The 22,579-nt window shown below is 35.0% G+C and overlaps 3 protein-coding genes across 5 annotated transcripts in view; 1 reads left to right on the top strand and 2 right to left on the bottom strand.

Annotated features, from left to right (window-relative positions):
• Positions 1–24: 24 nt before the first annotated feature.
• LOC129949402 (protein FAM136A) lies at positions 25–15,481 on the bottom strand. 2 transcript variants are annotated; one of them, XM_056060840.1, is made up of 4 exons: positions 15,470–15,481; positions 709–832; positions 417–581; positions 25–356 (listed from the first exon to the last, which is right to left on the bottom strand). In XM_056060840.1, the coding sequence occupies exons 2-4, from the start codon at positions 793–795 to the stop codon at positions 168–170; spliced, it is 441 nt and encodes a 146-aa protein (XP_055916815.1). In that variant the 5' UTR covers positions 796–832; positions 15,470–15,481; the 3' UTR covers positions 25–167. The 2 variants fall into 2 exon arrangements, with proteins under 2 accessions (XP_055916815.1, XP_055916814.1); XM_056060839.1 differs by lacking the exon at positions 15,470–15,481 and having other exon boundaries at positions 709–915.
• Positions 4,673–6,448, top strand: LOC129949401 (oocyte zinc finger protein XlCOF15-like). 2 transcript variants are annotated; one of them, XM_056060838.1, is made up of 5 exons: positions 4,673–5,002; positions 5,234–5,354; positions 5,415–5,959; positions 6,015–6,059; positions 6,125–6,448. In XM_056060838.1, exons 2-5 carry the CDS (start codon positions 5,292–5,294, stop codon positions 6,282–6,284), a joined length of 813 nt encoding a protein of 270 aa, XP_055916813.1. In that variant the 5' UTR covers positions 4,673–5,002; positions 5,234–5,291; the 3' UTR covers positions 6,285–6,448. The 2 variants fall into 2 exon arrangements, with proteins under 2 accessions (XP_055916813.1, XP_055916812.1); XM_056060837.1 differs by having other exon boundaries at positions 4,674–5,002; positions 5,256–5,354.
• The window catches only part of LOC129949399 (potential E3 ubiquitin-protein ligase ariadne-2), a 26,507-nt gene continuing 14,605 nt past the window's right edge, over positions 10,678–22,579 (bottom strand). The window contains exons 2-3 of the mRNA XM_056060835.1: positions 15,834–17,140; positions 10,678–12,025 (exon numbers count right to left, since the gene is read on the bottom strand). Of these exons, the coding sequence (XP_055916810.1) occupies positions 11,876–12,025; positions 15,834–17,140 (1,457 nt within the window). The 3' untranslated portion in view covers positions 10,678–11,875. The remainder of the gene's footprint in view (positions 12,026–15,833; positions 17,141–22,579) is intronic.

Below are 22,579 nucleotides of genomic sequence, written 5' to 3'. Positions count from 1 at the left end.
GGCAAAATAAAGAGAATAGCGTAATGATCGTTCTGGAAAAACAAACATTTATTTAATTTTGTAGTAGCTTAATCAATGAGGTACATTCGCATTTTAAAATTTTAATTTCCCGTCAACGGAAAATGGTCAACATAGTTAAATAGTTCAATATCTATGATTGAAGGATTTTAAACGTTTGGTATATTCTCGGGACCTTTAGCTAGAACTGCTTTCATTGTTTTCATAAGTGATGGAATCAAACCAACATGCTTATCGACGCACTGAACCGCACATCGCTCAAACTGATCTGTGAACTTAGCTACGTCCGATTCATTGGGGTTAGGTGGCATCTTAACTTTTATGTCATCGTTGCATTGCTAGAAGTTTAAATACCATTTTTAGCTCTATTGAAAGTTCATGTTCAATATAAACCCTACCATAACACATCTTTGCAATCGTCCTTGAAATTCACCCAATTCATGTTGAACGTAGTTTTGGGCTCGAGTTATTGGATTAGAACATCTGTCGACACAATTCTGAACACTGTCAACACTTGCATTCATATCCTGGCAACAGCGGGCAGCGCATAAATGCATGTCTGTCTTTAAAAAGAAATAAAATTGAATTTAAGTGAAGATATTATGTAGGTACATACTTGTGCTGGAATTTCATTAGAATTATCATAGATTTCATAACCTTAAAGTGTCATGCAACTTTATTGATTTTTACCTGCATTTTACGTAAATGTGATTTATCCATATCGTCAATCATTTCAGTTACAGCTTGCTCGATTCTTTGGCGTTGTCGTTGAATCATTTTGATTATTGTTTTCTGTTTATTTTAGGAAGCTGTATAAAAAGAGTATAAAATATAAATTTTTACCGGATGAGATCCGCTCAAAACTTTTTGATTTTTTTATCCAATGGAATTTGGAAATGTCAACTAAATTTCAAAGTGACAAGAATTGGATATATTTAAAAAAGAACACATGGTACTTCTATTTGCCACAAGAGTGGAAGAAAAATACATAAAGGTGAGAACAGATTTAGTTAAGCCGACAACCCACCAAGGTCCTATTTTAGCATTAACATACTAAATATGGATTTCCTATTCTAGTCGATAGCTATGTTAGCCCTTTTGTAGGTTCGGTGAAGAAAAATATGACAAAAAAATACTGCTATATTTACAAACTTATTGTTTTGTGCTTTTATTTCTCAAATAGAATATCGAAAAAGTAAGTAAAACAAAACTATAAATAATCAAAAAAGCTACTAACAACGTTCTTTAATATTTTAGATCAACAGCAAAGAAAATATAAAACGGGGACGGCAGGAAAACTGGTCGCAGTCAGAGAAGCGATTCACTGGCACATCAACATTGTCGACGATAAGGCTAGGCGCGCACATGCAACTTTTAGTTTCTAAACTGAGCACTATAGACTTATACGAGAGTCCGTGCGCATGCAGAAACTATTTTGTCCCCCATTCGAGCAACTTTTTAGTTTGTCTTTTGACACAAACTAAGCGATTACCTCACACCAATTCCTTAGTTTCTGTTATAAGGAATTATAGGTAACTGCACGGACATTTAACTAAAACGTTGAATAATTTTCTTTAATGCAAGAGAGAGAAAAATTTAGTCAATGTTCTCCTTTTAACAAAAATTCTGAGAGAAGATCGAACTATTTGGTTTCGAAAAATTTGCATGTGGGCGCCTAGCCTGAGGGAAATGATGTTACGAAAATAATAAAAAAAAAAACAAGGATCTTGGTTCGATATGAGGGCCGCTGGCAATAATAGATACTGTTAAAACCTTGAGATTGCCACAAACGTGTTACCCTTTTACTTCGTAGTTATCCAATATTAAGTAAATTTATAATGAATGTGACTGTTTCTATATCCAAACGCAGTAAGTTAACGGTACATATATTTGTTGTTATTTACTTTTCCAGTTTTTCAATTTACAAACAAAGATCAAATATGACATTTGGCTGTGATAATAACTACTTAAACATAGCACTTCCTATGTTTACAGTTAGACCACAGATTTAGCCCTAAACTAATGGTTACATTTTTTATAAATAGCCTAAACTCTAGACTTGCTTAGAAAGAGTTTAGCAAACATCTATGAATATGCCCAAAAATTTGCCAACTCTGTTTAGTTCGAAACAGGTTTAAGACATATTTTACTACAATTTTGAAAAATTTCACTTAAAATTATACAAAGTGGCTTGTAGAGGGTAACAAAATATATTGCGTTAGCTGGATAGCTTACTCGTAAAACTTTTAAACCCTTTAAACTATTTTGTTAGCTGTTAGTCGAGAAATTTTATGAAGTTGCTCTGGTGGTTTTAAGACTTGGAAGCACGCAGATACTAGCAAACATTTCATTGAATTTCGATCTAAAATATTTAGATAGTCAATCATAAAATTGATACCTTTCATACAAATCGTCTTTATCTATTTCAAAGGAGTTCAATCGGGTTAAGTAGAGCTTTCGTTTTTTGTTATTTGATAGCATTCCAACATCCTGAAAAATATTGATATATGCTTAAGTCTTTTGACATTTTAATTTTTGTTTTTAAATTTTCAAATAAAATGTCTCGTAACTTAATTTACTTAATCAGTTTGTTTATTTTTGACGTTTAATAGATTTAGAAACAGTTTAAACAAGGGTTCCGTCGTTTTTATTTTTAGACTCCAGATAATCGTTTTAAAATTTAATTTAGCAAAGACAAAATCAGAACTTATCAAGGAACTATGAATCTGACCCGTTGTGTTTAGTTGCAATGAATCAGCTTAATTTACCGTCTTTGGGTGAAAGGGAGAATGATGAATAAAAACATTATTGTTGATGTTACACTAGCTCGTCAAATGAATACGTTTGATAAACATAGGTGTCGAAAACTATGAATAAGTTGAATTACAAAAATGAATTCAATTTAATTTTAATATATAGAACAGCAAATGATACAAATCTGCCAACAAAAGGTCAACAAAATCTACACCAAAATCTTTCCAAACTAACAAAATACTCACCATCACCAGCTTAATATCGGAGAAATTGTCTTGTTAATAATTTCCATAACTACATTTGTAACTAGCAAATAAATAAAAGAACTTTACTTTAACATTGAGAAACAGACATTTGACGTTGATCTGTGTGTTAATCACTTCAAAGATCAGCAGTGTCCTTGCCGTTCTTTAGTGAGATATTTGGCGTTACAAGCATCGATTTATATCTAGAAGGTGAAGATTAAGCAAGTTAATCACGATATCATTGTTTCGATTTTTACATACACAACTTAACCTCATGTGCTGTTGCACTCTATGAAACCAGAAAATGTTGCTTTAGTTGCAGCTGCAAAAGTCCTTTTTTTGTTGGCTTGTACCATACTCCTTGGCAGCTGATGAATGGGCAAAGGACGTTGAAAATCCTAAAGAACCATAGAATTTAAAATCCGTGTTAAGATTACTCATAAGTAAATGAATGAACTTACCTGATTTGCATGCATACTCTGCCATGCTATTGCCGCTGTTAAGTCATCCCAACACTGGGCGGTCGACTATTAAATGTCAAAGCTTTCCCTTGCACCATTGAATTGAATTTCACAAAGTCGATGACTTAGCTGTAGCTGAGGATGTTCGCTAATTCGGAACTGAATTCGTGATTCTGGTGGTGTTGTTGCATTCCGTGAATCTTACTATTGGCAGAGACGTTGACACCTCTATTGTCAACGCCTGCGCCCACCATAGCCGCTGAGACAGATAGCAACGGTCATGATACAGCAGCAATTGAGCGTAGAAAAATATACTTTACTTCAACAATCAACAGGTTTCGAATAACTATTTAAAAAGTCTGTGGTTAAAAACATTGATATTAAGAGAAATATAATATAAAATAAATTCACCTGGAGACTAGCGCCTTTGTTTTGAGCAAACTTCTTGTGAGAAATTGCTTTCTATATTGGTTTGTAATCGGCAGCACCCGAAATGAAAACACTAAGGAGATGCTAATAAAGTCGATTTTTATTCCTATGTACATCTTCTTGTATAGGTAGTAAAGTACATATATTATTGGAGCAATCAATAGCTGAAACAAAGCAACTTAAATATTTTTTTGTTTACGAGATTCTTTTTTTAAACGTACTTACGTACTTGAGCTCCGAGTAGAGTAAGTCTCATTTTTTTCTTCTTGTACCTGGTCTATAGTTTTTTCAATTAAATGCACTTGTAGCTCTTAATGGTTAAGGTTTTTGATCTGAAAAGAAATAAATTCTGTTAAATGTTCAGATAAAACAAAATTAGTTACAAAAACTTACTTGTAGAATCTCAAATTGAACGTTTTGTTTTTGAAATCGAAATTGTGGAACTGTCATTTTTGACAAGAATTCAATCTGACATTTTGCTTTTTTTCACCACTCACATGTATTCACCGATACAGAATTGGAGAGAGTTCACCTCGAATAAAATTTGAGGGTGTTTCAGGTAGGACGGGTACCGGTCGGGACTCTAGATAATATATTTCCTCTATGCTTTCACATACATCCGCTCTAATTTTTCCCTGATTGAAAATCCAATTTTAATCGCACCATAAATGCCTCAAAATCTTGTGAATGTAAACTCGGCATTAAGTTAATTTCCCACGTCCACAAACACTACTTTGACAACCAACGCCAAACCTGTCACTTGTCAAAACTAACATTTGACTATAAATTTAACATCACGACAAGTGTTTAATTAGTGAAAAATATTTTAAAAACTTTTCTCTCGATTAAAATAATTCATTTTTCCATATAAAACTTTAATATTAATAATTAAGGAACACAGTTATATTCGCTTTACTTGAATCTACACAAAAGCAAGTAAACGGATGAATAGCTGAGTGACTTTTTCAATCCAGGTTCGTGTCTATTAGTTCAAAACAAAAAATAAGGCGAAGTCAAACTTGGGCCATCTTTGAGATAAAAACAAATGAACTTATGAACAAAATTCTTTATTAAAAGAAGAACAAGATACAAAAGGTTTGTTATTATTTTGATTAAAAGAAAAGCCGGTTCTGAAGTCATTAATGTAACATCTTAAGAACATTTCGTTTTATAATTCTGTGTTTTTGAAAGTTCACACTTTTGAGACGTCATTGATTAGATATCACGCTGAAAGCATAATATTCTCATGGTTCAATTGGCCATATTGCGCAATTTTAAAAGTAGCCCTTCTTCTAGTTCTGACATTATAACACCTTTAAAAATTAGTTCTTCATTGTGAACTTTTCAGAGCTACTCTTCAATGACCCTAAAATATCTATAGCATATGGCATCAGAACTCTTGGATGATTTATGCAAACAAATTTATACTTGTCGTCGTTGTAAACAGGTAAATAAGCCTAATGAAGTCAAAGCCTTTAAAATTAAATTTCATTGTTTTGTTTTGCAGACATTCAACTCAAAACACGATCAACTAATGCATAAAAAAGAGAAACACGATCAAAACCCTGCCGAAAATAGCTATGTTTGTAATTTGTGCCAAAAGACTTTTGCTAATCATGGCAACCTAGAGCGTCACATGAAAGTTCACAATGATGTCCGGCCACATATCTGCAACGAGTGCAATAAGTCTTTCGCACAGGCCGTGAACTTGCAACGCCACTATTCTGTGCATAACGGCGAACGACCATATCAATGTCAGCTATGTGATAAATCCTTCACGCAGCAAGGAAATTTGCGACGACATGAACTCATTCATACCGGCGAGAAACCGTTCCAGTGTGAACGATGTAATCGTTCGTTTTCACAGAGGATCAACCTCAAAAAACATATGATGGCTCATCAGGGATTTCGGCCATATGTCTGCAGTGTGTGCCAGAAGTCCTTTATACAATCTCAAAACTACAAGAAACACCTCAACAAACATCAAAAGGAGACAGTTAGACAGGAGCAGGCTGACGCTGCATTGGCAAAGGTTAAGATCGAACCAACGATGTGAGTCGCAGAGGGCATTTGTATGTGTAATAAAATTTATTTACTTTCTTTACAGAACAACGTTTGGAGCTACGTTAGCTAAACTTAAAATGGATCCAATGTGAGTATGATCGTAATGGTAAACCCTTAAAGTAAAACTAACTTAGTTTTCGTTTAATTAATTAGGATGTACGATAGTGGTGGGCAGAATAGACCGGTTTTCGATCAATTAAATGGTTTTGAATCAACCGAGTTCTTTGGCGGTGTAATTACTGCAGTTGACTTAGCAGCTAGTGCAATGGAACAGCACAATTACGGACTTAGATATTTAAATAAATCGTTATAATGTTTGAGATTTTGATTTATAATTTTTTTAAATAACGAATAATTGCAATTTCATTGCTTTTTGAAGTTTGCTCATGATTTGCGTTTTCAAAAAAATGTACATACAGATGATAATTATTATATAGCGAAGTTTTAGAAATAAATACATACGGTAGGAATGTTAAATAGAGTTATTTATTTTATGAACAAGTGGTGTATTAGTAAAATCTTAAGTTGGAATAGCAAGACAAGTCATCTTTGAAACGATGCAGGGTGGAATCGATTCAAATTGTCAAAATTCTTTGCTGAATTGGTGAAATTTTAAATTGATTATATAAAATATCTAAATAAAAGTTTCAAATTGGCTGATATTGAATAAAATTCTTACTTTTCTTGCTTTTCTCGAATGTCGTAAGCTTTGCGGTCACAGGAATGTGTTTTTTAAAAGAAACAAAGTGAACTAAGAAAATTTTCCAGTCGTTTGTGTAAGCGTCTGGTAGCTCTATTCGGAATAAACATATTTGTTTGAAAACGACTATCACATTTTTGTTGTGACAGCTTTTTTGGTATCAATTTGACTATCACCTTACAAAGTTCAAATTCGATCTTTTTGATTGTCATTTATCAACAATCACCTTAGCCAATTCCACCCCAGGTTCTTGTGATGTGTAAGGATGTAGCAATGCGGCTGATACAATTTAAAACCATTCTTAGTTTTTTTACCACAGTCTAGAAGTTTACGTTTGCAATATTGTTGCCTTGCAGCTTCTACCATGGTATGGCAATTTTAATGTGGTTCAAAGGCGCATCGTTTTTGTTTCATTTGTCACATCCCAAGTATGGACAGCAATTCGACTTCCAACGAATTACATGCGCTGTACGACTTTACCCAGAGAATTGTATCCCATTTTCTGCAAAGAGAGATCGGTGTTACGGGCGATTTAAATGTACGCATTTTTTCGTGGCTGCACTATTCTGGTCAGAAAACCCTCGAAGGAAGGTATGTCGAGATGTTTGCTGAGTTAAACCACCTGACTTGGTTAGTTAACGAGAGAGGTCAACCCACTCTAGATTTGATTCTTACCTCTGATCCTAATGAATTTGTGATCAGTGTAATATCGACTCGATGCTCATTAGACCATTGTCATATCTGCAAATTTCTCATGCCAAACAAACTTAACAACCCATATTATAAACCTTTTGGCAATAAGAGAAAGCCAGCTAGGACGGTCTCAATGAATTATTTACCTTCAATTGGTCACTATGCTTCATCCATAGTGACGTGGATTTAAGTGCAGAAATAGCTTCAAACTTCATTCTTTGTAGAATGAGACATTTTATTCCGAATAAGCTAAGATACATTAAAGCCAAACCCAAAGAAAACTAATGGATTGATATTTAACTGTTATTAGTTTCAAAGATGTAAGTTTTTTGTAAACAAGCTGTAAACCCCTGTAACAAACATATTTTTGACGTATTACATTTTAACATGACCAGAAATTGCGATAACAAAATTCTACTTCGTCCCAAAGGTAGTACAAATGTCTGAATATTTGTTAGAAACGACGTTACACTATGGGCAGGTTCAGGCAAAATAAGGGACTTTATTTGCATTTAACTTCATTCTTGGAACTTAAATTTTGACCAAGGCAACTACTTTGTTTTTCAGGTGTCATAAACTTCACTCGGAACTTTACTTTTTTAATTAAGTGGCGCAACAGTCCGTAGAGAACTAGGGCGTAGGGACTTACGGCTCTTAACCATTTATGTGTGCAAGTAATTTTGCAAGGAATGGAGGGGACACTTTAAAGCCGAATCCGAACGGCTAATATGAGAAAGCACTTCTCATAACGAGAAAGTTCAGCTTTCAGTAAACTAAAAAATCGTGATAAGATGTCATTTTGACATAAGTGGACTCTACTTAATAGTAAGAAAAATTTGTCTTGAATAACTTTCCAGTCAACTTTCCAATAAAGTTGCCTTAATCAGATACTTTGACTTGCTTTCAAGTCCCTTATGTCATCTGAACCTGCCCACTCCTCTTGGAAGCTCGATAATAAGGCAAATTTGCTTGCAACAAAGTTTTATGATATGAAACTCATACAGTTGCTAGAGAACATAAAGTTTTTGACATTCACAAATATTGTGTTCTGCATAGTATAATCGGTATTATTCTGAAGATGTGTAACGCTTTCAAACCACTGTGTAAGCCTTTCCATCGGTCCTACTCCATAGGTCTCTTTCCGAGTGGATGAAAAACAGCATTTCACCAGTCTGTCGCTTAAAAGTAACTTCCCATCTAACTATTGTCCAATTTTACTTACGTCCCATCTTTCAAAGTTTATGAAAACGCTGATTAATGTTCAGCTTACGAAATGTCTTGAAGAACGACTTCGTCGTTCGTAACAATAGGTCTAATGGTTTGACTAACCCAGCAGTGAAACAAATCTTTATATCGGTTTGGAGAAAGTAAGATTATTGCACTTTATATTTCAAAGTCCTTTCTGTGTCTTTTGATATCTATCTGTTAGATAAAATTCATTTGAAGTCGATATCTCTTCTCTACTGCTGCTTTAGGTATGGACGCCAAAAATGGCATACTGAACATACGGACATCTCTCTAAAAATCTTTGATTTAGATTCTAGGGAACATTTACAATTCGACAAATCGCACCGGTTACAAAAACTTCCTATGGAAAGTTAATAATTTTGTATGCGTTATGGTTGGCGCATCCTTTATAATTTGCAATTATCATTGCACACTAGGTTTGAGTCTAGAGTATTAGTGGAATCGGAACATGAATTATCTTTGTATATTAATTTGAAATATATATACAACGGTAAAGCCAACCCTACTGAGGATAACCGGAATAAGTTCAAACAAGCTAGAAAGACTTGTAACAGACATATTCGACGCATTACATTTTTGCATGACCAGAAATTACCTTTCGAACCGTTCAATTCAAGTAGTATTGGATGGTTAAAATCTGATATCCACAAAATAAACGCTGGTGTGCCCCAGGGTTCCGTATTTTCTCCGACTCTCTTCCTTATATTCATAAATGATCTTTTGTCTAAAACTTCTAACCCACTACAATGTTTCGCTGATGACAGTACCCTCTGCTTTTCATATTCGTTTTTAGATTTTCATCCTTGTTCTTCGGATGTGGACTACCAACTAATCTTGACAGCACTGTCCAATGGGGAATCAAAAAGCGTGTAGAATTTAATGCTTCGAAAACTCAATTCTGTCTTCTGTTACAAAAGCGTATGCCACTATCCAAGGGTGGTACTTGCATCAAGGTGATTGAACAACTATCAGTCCAATTTATGTGCATCACAAACCATTTGTCGTCCTAAACTCGAGTATAACTCTCATATTTGGACTGGGCTGCAGCCCCAATTACGTACTTAAGTCTTCTGGATATAATTGAAAAAAGATTTCTAAAAATGATGGGAGAAAGTTCTCCTACTCCTTTACCCAAATTTTATATTTTGTTGTTAACAAAATGGGTCCTCATTTACCATAGTTATTTTTTTTCGAATCCATCATGTAACGGGAGAAATATCGCTTTTACTTCTCGTGTGTAAGTGTATTCACTTTGCCGTTCAAAAGTCTCATCACACTGGTCGGCAAGGTTTTCTTAATGACATTCAAATGGCACTTTTCTAATGGGTTTTGGTTGCCTTAATTTAAATCCGACTTCAAAATTAATGTTTCACGGCAGGTTTTTGAGATATCGCTTTTTAAAATTCGAAAAATAAATATGAGGCTATTTAAACTTATAAAGCAGCTTTTTTCAATTGAGTCCGTTATGGTTTTCCAAATCTTATATCTCTTTCTTGAATATTCAGTTGAATTATTTATATTATTTCATATAATATTCAAAAAAGCTTCAAAAGGTTTTAGATATCATAATATGTCTTATAAAAATCTAAAAAAGAATGTTTATCCATTGTTGCTAAAATTGTTTTAAACAACAAAAGGCAAAACGGTTTGAAAGTTAGTTTTGTTCTTATAACGAATTTGTTGTCTAAACAATTCTATGATATTAAATTTTTGAAATATATTTACAAATATAAGAATAACGTTGAACGGGTATAAACTTGGGCAAAGACTTAAAATTAGAGTTTAATTAATTAATTAGCGCTAAAGATTAAGCCCAAACCTAATTTTCCAAAACAGTTAAAGTATCAAATTCAAGTTCTTCTCAAAACTTCATATAGATTCAAATAAATACTCATTTATTACGAGAATTTCCAGAAACTAAGTAAGTACTTAAATGCTTTAAATTGTTTAGTTTTTTAACCAAGTGGTTTTGATTTGTAAAAGTGATAAATAAAACAAATCATTATAAATTTCTTATTACATACACTTTATTTGCGATTTTATTATTCTTTATATTTTATCGATATTAATTTTGCATTTAACTACTAGAAAAAATTTTATTTTCTTTCATATTATTTCTTATCCTTAATTATAAAATCAACTAAATAAAGTTTTGTTTTTTTTTCTTGTATTATAATAAATAAACTATGATTTTTTTCATTATGTTTAATGCTGTTGCCTTATTTTTCACATATATTTTAATTGCAATTAATTATTATTCTTAGAAAGTATTCTTTATTCTTAAATCTTATGCAATAAATGATAATTTTGTTAAAATAAAATAATAATAAAAACATGATAAAAGTATAGTATATAAATGTATAATAATAATTAAAGTATCATTGCAAAGGTTAATGTTTGTGCACAAAAAAAACACAAACAAAATCAAATTGAACTTAATATCTGTCAGGCGACCGATTGATTGACGACGACGTACAACGGATGACGCGGCGCAACTGACGCCGTCACTTTGATTTAAAATATAATTAATATATTAAAAAAAAAACTTATTTTATTCAAGACCCATGAGCAATACATTATACATAAAATGTTATTTATTTGTTTTGTTTGTGTTTAATTTGCTAATTTCGCACTCAGTCAAACTGCAGATAGCACAATATAATATTTATGTTATAATTAATAATAATACTCCCTTCATTCTTATTCAGAATTACAGGCGATCACACATTTTACAATAAAAATAAAATAAATGGGATTTGATTTTATGAGTGAAAAATTAAAAAATAATATGTAATGTAACAAATCACACCCCAAAACTTGGTATGTGCTAGTCTGTGTTTTTTCTATGTAAATAATTAATTATTTTTCAGTAAATAAACAAAATTCGAGTATTTATAAAATGGTGTAAAATCCTCTTAAAATGGGTTAAAAATCATTGACTTTTAAGCTTAAGATTGTCCATTCTATGAGGGTTTCACATTTTACCCAGCCATTTCACAAAAATAACTCCTTACGTTAATAACAATCAGATTGGTCAACAGCATCGAGACCTTTTTAAACAATTTTGTTACTAGTAATTATTTTTATAATTAAATTATTATTATTTACTGTTATGTTATGTTTGTATATGATCAGTTTTTTGTTGTTGTATTAAGTTGTACATTTATGAAATTAAAATCTTAGCTATTGGGTAATTTTGTTTAATGTGAAAAGGGGATATTAATATATATTTATTTATTTGCAATTCGTCCTATGGAAGTTTATTATAACGTATCTGTTGGGAAGAAGTCCTTGAGGAGTGTTGTTCGTCTTTTTTCGGCAATGTCCATTTGGTTTTCCAAGTCACCTAAATCAGTCGTTTCGGCACGTTCTATTTTCCAGGAGAGATTTTCAATTTCAGCTTCTAGTTGAGCCTGAAAATTTAAGATTAAATGTTAAATATTTCATAATGACATAAATTAAAATGAATTTGATTTTGTTTCATTCTTAATCTGAGCAGATAATGTGAATCGAGGGTTAAAATCTTTGAAGCATCATTTGAAAAAAACAAGGCTCGAGAGAAAACTCTCATTCAATTGAAAATATACAAAATTTCGTCTTTTCGAAGAAACACTGTAATGCATCATTTCTTAAAAAAACATGAAAGCTTCTGCAGCTGAGTCCTTTTTTTTATAATAAGCACACACTCAAGGGGATATTACTAGCCTTATAAGTTATTATGCAGAGGCACAATGTGAGCACTACGAAGAGGAAAAAGGGTTTAAAAGGAGATGTCGGTGCACATTGGTTTTGAATTCCTGAATATTGCAATGGCTAGGAAAGACAGAGTGTGGTAAGGCATTCCACATTCGCGTAGAACGGCTAAAGAACGAATCTCTGTATTTGACAGTACGGCCGAAGTTGGGTTCGAGTGTATACTGAGGAGCATTCCTAGAAGCGCGACTATTACGGTTGAACTGTTAAAGGGGAGGAATGCAACTGGCTATTTCACTAGAGCATAAGCCTTTAAAATAACGGTAAAAACGGTCAGACAAGAGACCTTACGACGATCTTCAAGCGAAGTAAATGAATGTATGATGATATTATCATCTATCAATTTAAATGCTCTACGTTCAATACTATCCAAGAGGCTTAAGTAAGTTGCAGGAGCACCAGCCCAGAGATGGGAGTTATACTGAAGCTTTGGACGTATGTAAGTCTTGTAGATAACAGCCAGATCAGAAGGGGTGAAATATTTCTTGCATCGCCTAAGGAAACGCAAACAAACTGCGTCATTTTTGGCGACATCGCGTATGTGATCATTCCACAAGAGGTGGTTGGTGACACACATACCGAGAATATCGAGGTGTCCTTGGAATGATGACGAGAGATGCAACCCCAAAACGCTTAAAACTCCAATCTAGTTCATCTAGAACTAAAAACACTAAAGTTAGCTAAAAAGCTGTGTGATGAATGCTGTAACTTTTGCTGATGACTTGGTTTTATTGGTATTGGAAAAGTGTGGCACCGTGTAAAACACGAAGATGGGTCTGAAGAAAGTAAGCATCTGGGTCTATCTTCACTATTCCCCAACTCAACGGTCAAAATTTGACCTTATCTTCCAAACTAAACTGGAAATTATATTTTGAAGACCTTTAGCCTAAGTAATAATTTAAACTCCATTTTTTCTCATAGAAAGGGTTACTATTTGTAGACCGTATAGATCAACAGAAACTGCTGTATTTGACTGATTAACTTCTTGCAGTTAGCAATAAACACTAATGTAACCGTGTTATGCTCATTTCTAGATATTAAGGGTGTGTTTGATAACATTTACTATGGAGCTATAGGTATGGACCTTTTTTAGAAAGTGCGGTGGATATTACAGTATCAAATGGATAGAGGAAATGCTAGTCACTAGAAAGCACACGAATAAAATTACTTGACCCCATAAAACCAATTAAATTGTCGGGTGAAGTAATCGACAGTGCAAAAAGGAAGGGGTTAAGTAACTAAGTATCATACAGACAAATATCTCAAGGTAACTGCCAGAAAAGCCCCAAAACAGTCATGATTTGCAAGCAAAAATTCGAACATCCTGGGACTTTTCGTTCTGTCTACGAAGATATGGAATAAAGATGCAACGACGATCTGTAACGGTTGTAAAGCTACACTGATATGGTTAAAAGAATTAAATTCCAATCATTTAGATGGCTTCGTCATGGAGAGCAATAAGCTTAGGAGACGCACGCAGGTACAGGACATTAAACTGGAGAACCTGCTAGAAGCCGAGGTAGCTAGAGGCGCATGTTTGTTGAAGTCAAGTAGATAGATAAATTCTTTATTTATTAATTCTTACTTAAGAATGAGGACTTGGCAATTTTGCCGTCTGACTGATTTGACATTTCATAATACAAGAAAAATATTCAAAGTAAAATAATTAAACTAAATAATTGGTTTATAATAATAATACAACAAATTGGTTGGATTCGTATACTAAAATAAAGTAGTTAAGCAATAGAAAAAACTTAATAAGCAATCATTAACAATTTTAAAGTGATTTGAAACACAAAATTAAAATATTTTAAATAATGGTAGCCTTATAAGTAAACATTAAAAATGTTGATATTATTTGAAACACTAAAATAATAACAACAATATGATTTGAAACATAAAAACGATCAATTTTAAAGTGATTTGAAACCCAAAATTATAAAGTTTTTAATAAATGTAACTGGCCGAATGATTAGACTTTACGTTGGGAAACTATTTCGGATTTGTGGAAGATCAGCTCGATGAGGCACATAGTTAAGATTTAAAATTTCAACTCGTGCTCTAAAGATATAACTTATAGCTTCGGTCGATAATTCATTATTAAAATAGTTCGCTTCTGATGGTAATTATTGGTGATTGAGGTTCCTATCTGTATTCCTGGAAGATGTTGACGCAGCTTTAGAGAGATGCTGTTTGTAATTTCTTTCATCAATTTTAGCAGTAAAATTTGCAAACATAGAGCTCCATTCATCTACATTTAACTCCAATAACGTTAAGTTAGCTTCATGTGAGATAGCTAGCTGACTCCATTCTTTGAAAGGGATGTCATTAGATTACAGTAGTCTTAGCGAGATGGTTTTATGAAGACTTCTTTCATGCCTCTTCATCACTCTTATTAAATAATCCGAGTTCATTTTAAGGTTTTGATTATATATTGGCGTTACGCCAGACTCCACGTAAATAGTATATATATGCATAAACTAAGCTATGAGAACCTTTCATTCTTAATAGGACCTCATTGTACTTGCGAAGAAGGAAACGGGACATGAAAAATCATAGGATTAAGAGAGAAAAACTCGATATCGCAAATTGAATGCTCACTGATAAATATCTTCTAGACATTAAAAGTGATAACAGAATCAAAAAAACTTTAAAACGGCTTTAGGTTCCAAAAAAAAAAGGGTAGACGAAAATACAAGCTACATTCTCAAATCAAGTGCCATCAAATGGCACATCGAAGGGTCGAAAAGATCTAAGGGAACCATTGCAGTAGTCTTTTAGCCTGAATTCGCAATACCAATCAACTGTCAGGCATCTTAGCCGCATTGAAACCACTAATTAGATTCTGACCGACCTTAATAGCTCAGCGTGCATTTTGCATCAGATAAAAATTGGTAAAGGAATGTGTCGGTATACTGAATTGAGACATGTTATATTCCAGCACATTCAAGTAAAAGATTCCTTAGTAAAAAAAGAACAAAGGCACTTTTAACGGCGCCAGAGACCTATTTTTGCATAGGAGAAAATGTGATCAAATCAGGAAATGAGATCAAAACTACTTGAGAATAGCAACTATTTACGATCCTGTATCACTCTAAGTAGGAAGAATATAAAATTAAATACAGGTCTCCTCACCTGCCATGGCAAGTTGATTAGACATCACAACATCCTGTAATTGAAGACAAGTGCTATCTGTACGTTCTGTAATGAGAACTAGAGACAGATATATTTGGCTGTCTTATTTTTAAATACTCAATATACTTAAGTTCCTCAACAAAATCCTACTATTTGCCGGCGGAAATGAAACCCAGATTTCTGTCATTCTTCACATAACAACGTGAAATCTAAACCCGATTGGTTTGCCGACGGAAATGGAACCCAGATTTCTATCATAATATTTCTTCACATAACGGCGTGAAAACTTAACCCGATTGGTCTTACAAAAAAGATTTAATTATTAATTCTTACCTGTTGATATTCAAAGAGGACTTTTCTGGGTCCAGCCTCCATGAAATACGCATAGGGATAAGTATACTGCAATGTGTATCTACATTTGGCAAGCAACGAAGCTGCATTAAATAAATACTGCCAGTCAATCCATGTGCCACGCCCCTTCATCACTTTTTCGTTCACTCTAGCTTTCAGACGATCAAGTGTCTGTTGTTCCAATTGCAAACTCTTCGAGTGATTCTCCCAACGCTCATAATAATGAAGGTACTTTTTGAGTGCTTCGCGCGCTTGTACATGCATTGATTCATTGGCAATATTCGGATTGTCCTTATAGCGCGAGCACTCGTAGTATTCTGAGCCGTGAGTCTTCCAATCGCCAAGACACATCCAGCAAAAGTCATGTTTGCAGTTGAAACACTGCATGTGGTTGCAGCCACCGTTTTTCTCAATGCAAATATGACATTTGGGACAGTCTTTGGTATTGGCACTAATGTAATTTGCCGTCTCACTGTCATCGGCGCACTTAGTTAGCCACTTTTTGATTATCTGACAGTCGGTGGGCGCATGGTAGTCCATGCCGCACTTAAAGCAAAACGATGTTTTGCACACCTTGCAGATGGCTCGTTTGGCACAGATTTCCCCAGAGCGAACGATTATGTGACAATTCGGTCCCGGACAAAAGCGCAGCTCTGGATGAGATCTCACATAGTCTTTGAAAGCGAATTGTTGATACTTGTCCCGCATCACTGGTCGCGTCACCAGATTCAGGACGAGATCTTCTGGCACGCGAACATTGCACATTTGTGCCATGCAACCTATTTGAGTGGATATTCCCTGGAAGATTTGTGTTTCGAAATACATTGACCAGCAGTCTTTGCAAAATGAATGGCTACATGAGAGCGCGTAAAATTTATCGCCAAGCTGTGTGGTCGCACACACCGGACACATTTGGCTGCGATAAATGCTTGTGGCGGTCGCGGTGGTGCTTGACAGTGCGGTTACGGCTATGTGTTTGTAAGAGGAACTACTGAACGAGGCAAACGATGAAGCGGCGGCACTTGATGTAGTTGGAGGCGGTTTGATTCTTGCTGATATAAGTAGAGCCGATGCATTTTCGCGGTATTTATCTGTGATTTCTTTATTATTCCATTTGTGCTCGAGCAGGAGTACTTTGGCTAGAGATGGTGTTATTTGCAGGATTGTGTTGAGTTTCTCCACCGATTCGTTAAGGAGTTTTTCCACTTCTTCCACTGTCAGACATTCATATTCAAAGTATTCTGGATCTGTTTTTCTTGGATCTATTCGCTCTACATCGCAATCTTCACCTGAAAATATAAAAGGAAAACGTATATTTTGAATAAATTGTAATCTTGGGTTCTATGAGATGATTTATTTGAATTCTGACAAAATCAGTGCCATCCTAATATCAATTGGAATAGAAAAGAAAATAACAAACAAAAAATGTACATAACTACGTTTTAGGTGAAGTATTATTTGTGACGTAAGAATGTATAATCAAGTGGAAATGCTATTGTTTGGTGTCTTTCTTTTGTTATACCGTTCTGTATAAATTAAGAACAAATTGAATTGACTCTTCGATTCTTTTATGATATGAATCGGGCACAACAGCGATATTGATATGAATAATTTAAGTTGCATTTTACTTTGTTGTTTTTATTCTGACTATAAAAGTTTAAAATTTATTGAATGAAGTATGCGAAAGTATTGAATAAATTTAGAACTTTGCTTGTGGTGATTTTTGTTTGTATCTTTTGAAAATACCTACAAATATAGGTAATTTAAAAGTTAATTAAGCACAGAATATAGGTCATAAACACCGTGTGTCCTATTGTATTAGTTCTGTCTTAATTATTTTATTGAGTATCAAATCAAAGTTCAATCGATGATAGATTCGAAAATGAATTGGGTTCTTTTTCTATGAATTGTTAAGCAGTATTATTTAATTTACTAGCTTGTTGAATATTACTATTTTCGAAATTGTGTTTGACATAATATTAAGAGCATTCATAATACTTATTATAATGCTGTTAAATTAAATTGTACGAGGTGTTCAAAAAGTACCCGGAGGTTTTGAATTTCGCGGTTCTGGAGAGTCCGAATGTCAATTTTTTGTTTATTGTATTGGTATACATGCCCACTTTTTACTTTGTTTGAGGTAGTTGCTAAGATTCGACGCGTTTTTATAAGCTCGGCGATTTTTGCAAAATTCATTCCAAAATTGCTGCATTTTGACAAAAAAAAAAACAATCTCATGTACATCGCTCAGGAGCTGTTAAATGACGTCAACGACGATCCAAGTTTGCTTGAAAGGGTCATAACATGGGTGTACGGTTATGATGTCGAAACCAATACACAATCGTCTACCTGGAAGCATCCAAGAGCGAAAAAAGCAAATCAAGTTCGATCAAATGCGAAGGTTTTGCTTACTGTTTTCATCGATTATAATGGCTTAGTGCATCAAGAGTTCTTACCACAAAGTCGTACGGTTAATAAGGAGTATTACATTGAAGTTTTGTCACTTTTGTGTGAAGCAATCCGAAAAAACTCCCAGATTTATGGAAAAACAATTCAAGGCTTTTGCACCACGATAACGCACCTGCTCACTCCTCCTTCATATTCACCAGATATGGCTCCGTGTGACTTTTTCCTGTTTCCAAAGTTGAAGCGACCCATGAAACATTGATGTAAACGGATAAATAATATATTTTTTTGAAAAAACGAAAATTCCGGGTACTTTTTGAACACACTTCGTATATGAGGTCTTAAGACCATATTTTTTTTTATCAAAATTGTTACTCTCATACTCAAATAACAATCGATTGGGAATCAGTTGCGCTCTACTTATGCCATCTCTTCATCCGTCTCTATAACAGATTTGTTTTGTTTATAAAGTGAGCCACACTTTGTAAATAACCATCAAAAGGGTTACGAATACCCTTACAATTACTAAAGCGAGTAATCCTATATTGATGCTCATTGGTTTCGAATGTCTTCTGATTGCAATGAGTGGGAAATATTGAGCCTGTTGAATAATTCAACATTCCTGTGGTGGGGCTAGAAAACGGATCGCAGTTCTTAACGGACGTCCGAAATGGGGCTCAAAGGTAAATGGTTGAAATGTTTTAGTAAGACAATAGTCACCCATTTTGAGAGTTCTCTTTTGATTTTTTTAAAGAGATAAAGTAGGTCATTGGAGCATCCGCAAAAAAATATTCACAACAGACAGCATTGAGAAGAAGATTTAAGACTTTCTGAACTGATAGATTTTATTATAATTGTTTCATTAATCTTTTAATCTTCTTGTGCCAACCATTCTCGGATAGACTTTTATAAAGAATCTTTTCAATTGTGTGAAATGCGTTGTGCTAATTGCACAAATCTTGAAGTTATATTTCTTGATTTAGATAAATCCCACAAAATATAGTTGGTTATTGGATTTTGAGCAGCTACCAGTGCCATTTTTTTTTCTACGTTATCTTAGCCTAAGATGCATTTGTAAACAAATAATTAGAAACGATGAATACAAAAAAGAACAAATAGTCTTTTACTTTGGCTAAAAACAAAAGCTGCACCTCTGAAATGCGTAAGCTCATTGTGCAGATGTACTCTTTAGTAAAATCTTCCAAGAGATCCATTGAAAATAGATAAAAAAAAATCTCAAAGAAGCTGGTAAATAATGCAATAAAGGTTTACATCCAGACAGGAAGCCTTGAGAAAAAAAAACAATTCAAAGAGTTAGTAGGGTGAATACTTTTTCCACTAGTCAAGAAATTCGTAGTGCCATTTCATCCCAGTTAAGCCATGAAATAACAGTTTGCGCGAGAACATTAGGAAAATTTTTCTCACTTTGAAAAAAAAAAATCTGAAGAAGTAATCATTCCAAAGTATGTATAATGGTTTTGGGGAACGTTTTTCTGTCGATCTAAAGTGAGTGGATCAATCACATTATAAAAGTATACTGGTAAATATTACATTACGTTACGTACAGCACATAAATGTAGAGTAGAGACACAACACATTGAGCAACAAGACTATATAAAGTGATTACAACACAAGACATTGATGAAACAACATCGATGTCGTCGGATACAAGACCTTCCGACAGGATAAAACCCAGAGTCGTAAAGGAACAGCCATCTTCGTGTGGGACAATATATCCTACAGAACCAGCGAAGTTATCATCCCAGGGCTTCATACCAGCGAAGCCACTGCAGTGAGAATAGAATTGGAACAAGCTGAGTCCCTCAATATTATAAGCATTTATTTCAAATGCGGCTACACCAACGAAAACATCCGAAACGACTTGGGAATCCTCAACAATGTTCTGAAGCGTACTACCTACGGACTCATTGGAGGCGACTTAAACGCACGTCACCATCAATGGCAGGATACAACTATCAGTATCCAAGGGAAAGCTATAGTGGACTGGTTGGACGATCATGGTGATGAACATTCTTTGGTGGTAGTGTCGCAGCCAGAGCCAATATTCCCTAGAACTCCATAAACTCTTGATTTTTTTATGTCAAGTTCAAATTTTGTTTCTGTCATTCCAGACATCTGCAACTTTACGTGTTCAACTGTCCCAAGCGATTCGGACCACGAAGCAGTACTCCTGTCCATAAAACTCAGCCAACCAGTCATTTTAGCAGCGAGACCTCAAGCGGACTTCATCGATTACAAGAGACTAAATTTCGAGAGATTGCAGTTGGACATCGAAGAAAACTTGGTGCTTCCACCAGCGAACCGAAACCTACAGGACAACGACATTGATGAGGCTGTCGAGTCCATGGAATCAACCATTACAATTGCACTTGATGCCCAAAAAATCCACAGGACAACGAAAGACAGATACCAAAACCTTCCGGAATATGTTCAAAACCTATACTTCCACCGACAAAGGCTGAGAAAGCGCCTCCAGAGGATCCATCAGAGGGAACTCAACAGAGTGAACCCTGAATACCGGACTGTCAAGAGCGAACTGGAATGTTTGAACATCATGTTCCGAAACTCCATCCGACACCACAACGACATCTCCTTCAAAAACAGATTGAGGGAGATAAAACTGGGACTAAACGCCTTTAAGGAAATAAACCGCCTCATCGGTAGGAGAAAACCACTGCCGGAAGTCATGATGATCAACAACATCGAGCTAACTTCAACGAATGACAAAGTGGGAGCTTTTGCCAAACACTTTGAACAGAATTTCACTTCAAAACCATCAACGGACCAAGCCTTCCTCAACGAAGTAGAAACCTCCATCCAGTTGATTCAACATACAAACATTGAAGTTCAATTTGACGAAAACTGCAAAGCTGATGAACTAGCTAATACCCATAAATTCTGCAATCCTGAGGATATAGCTGATATCATTACCAACTTGAAGCCGAAGAAGTCAACTGGAATGAACCGGATTTCCAACTATATCCTGAAAAGAATTCCTTAAGTTTTTTTTGATAATCTTGACTATTATCATAAATAACTGCATCAACAACGGCTACTTTCCAAAAAAGTGGAAGACAGCCAAAGTAGTGGCAATTCCGAAGAAAGGCAGTACCAATATGATCTCTAACTACAGGCCTGTCTCACTCCTCAACAACATCAGCAAAATTCTGGAAGAAGTCATTTTAAGGAGACTGAAGAAATTCTGCAACGAGCATAGCATCATCCCCGACATGCAGTTTGGATTCCCACAGGCTCACTCAACGATCCATCCACTTCTAAAGTTTCAGTCTGACGTCACCGCTGCTCCCAATAGCCACCGAGTCACAGTTGGATGCTTTCTGGACGTCGAGAAAGCTTTCGACAGCGTATGGATTGAGGCCCTCATCCATAAGCTCCGAATTTTTAATATCCCACAGCCAATAATAAAAAATTTGTTTTCTTTTCTTTCTTTTAGAAACTTCTTCGTAGAAATAGATAGTTGCAAGTAAACGATTAGAGCCGTAAAGGCTGGAATCGCAAAAGGATCGAAACTTGGACCGTTCCTCTACAGCCTGATGACATCTGACCAGTCAGTGCCAATGGATTGTGAGAACCTGCTGTTTGCGGATGACTCACTCACCTATTCGTCCTCCATGTTTCCTACGATCGCAGCCCGAAGAGTAGAAGCACACATAAGCAGACTTTACTTGGGGAATAAGGATAAATACCTCCAAATCGGAACTGGTATGCTTCTGGAGACCTGTCACCAACAACAGCCGCTGTAGATCGGCGGCAGTGGCCAAATACCTGGGAATACACTTCAATGAGCTGCTGCGCTTCAACCCTCACTCTAAGGCTTTGATAACAAAAGCCAACATCGCACTCCATCGAGTTCATCCTCTCATCATCATTAAGTAAACCAACGAAAATGTTAATATACAAACAATTGCTAAGACCGGTTATCACCTACGGTTTTCCGATATGGTTCACCATATCAAAAACTGCAATGGAAAGACTTAAAGTCTTCGAGAGGAAGATACTAAGGATATGCACCGATCTACAATTCGACCGTTAACGACAGAAGCACTATAGTAATCGTAGAGTCTACGAAGAAGCTGAAATCAAGCCACTTGACCAGTTTCTTGCACAGGCAGCAAGGATAATCACCAAAGTCGCCAGCCACCCTAACCAATTAATGAGAAGGACGACTAATCAGGAACGACACCCGGACCCGAGATACCTTTGTGGTATGGATATCTTGAAAAAACTCCCCACTGACGACGACGTCTCTTTCTATACTCTGCGGCTGAACACCGCCACAC

Source organism: Eupeodes corollae, chromosome 3, assembly GCF_945859685.1.
Source record: "Eupeodes corollae chromosome 3, idEupCoro1.1, whole genome shotgun sequence".
Classification (NCBI taxonomy): Eukaryota; Metazoa; Arthropoda; class Insecta; order Diptera; family Syrphidae; genus Eupeodes; species Eupeodes corollae.
The sequence above is the reverse complement of the archived record's forward strand: the minus strand, read 5'-3'. Positions and strand labels throughout refer to the sequence as shown.

Coding starts and splice junctions, on each gene's coding strand:
- LOC129949402 (XM_056060840.1), bottom strand. CDS start 795: ATGATTCAACGACAACGCCAAAGAATCGAGCAAGCTGTAACTGAAATG. Junction 582..708: donor CACATTTACGTAAAATGCAG/GTAAAAATCAAT, acceptor TTCTTTTTAAAG/ACAGACATGCATTTATGCGC. Junction 357..416: donor GATTGCAAAGATGTGTTATG/GTAGGGTTTATA, acceptor TTAAACTTCTAG/CAATGCAACGATGACATAAA.
- LOC129949401 (XM_056060838.1), top strand. CDS start 5,292: ATGGCATCAGAACTCTTGGATGATTTATGCAAACAAATTTATACTTGT. Junction 5,355..5,414: donor CTTGTCGTCGTTGTAAACAG/GTAAATAAGCCT, acceptor TTTGTTTTGCAG/ACATTCAACTCAAAACACGA. Junction 6,060..6,124: donor AAACTTAAAATGGATCCAAT/GTGAGTATGATC, acceptor TTAATTAATTAG/GATGTACGATAGTGGTGGGC.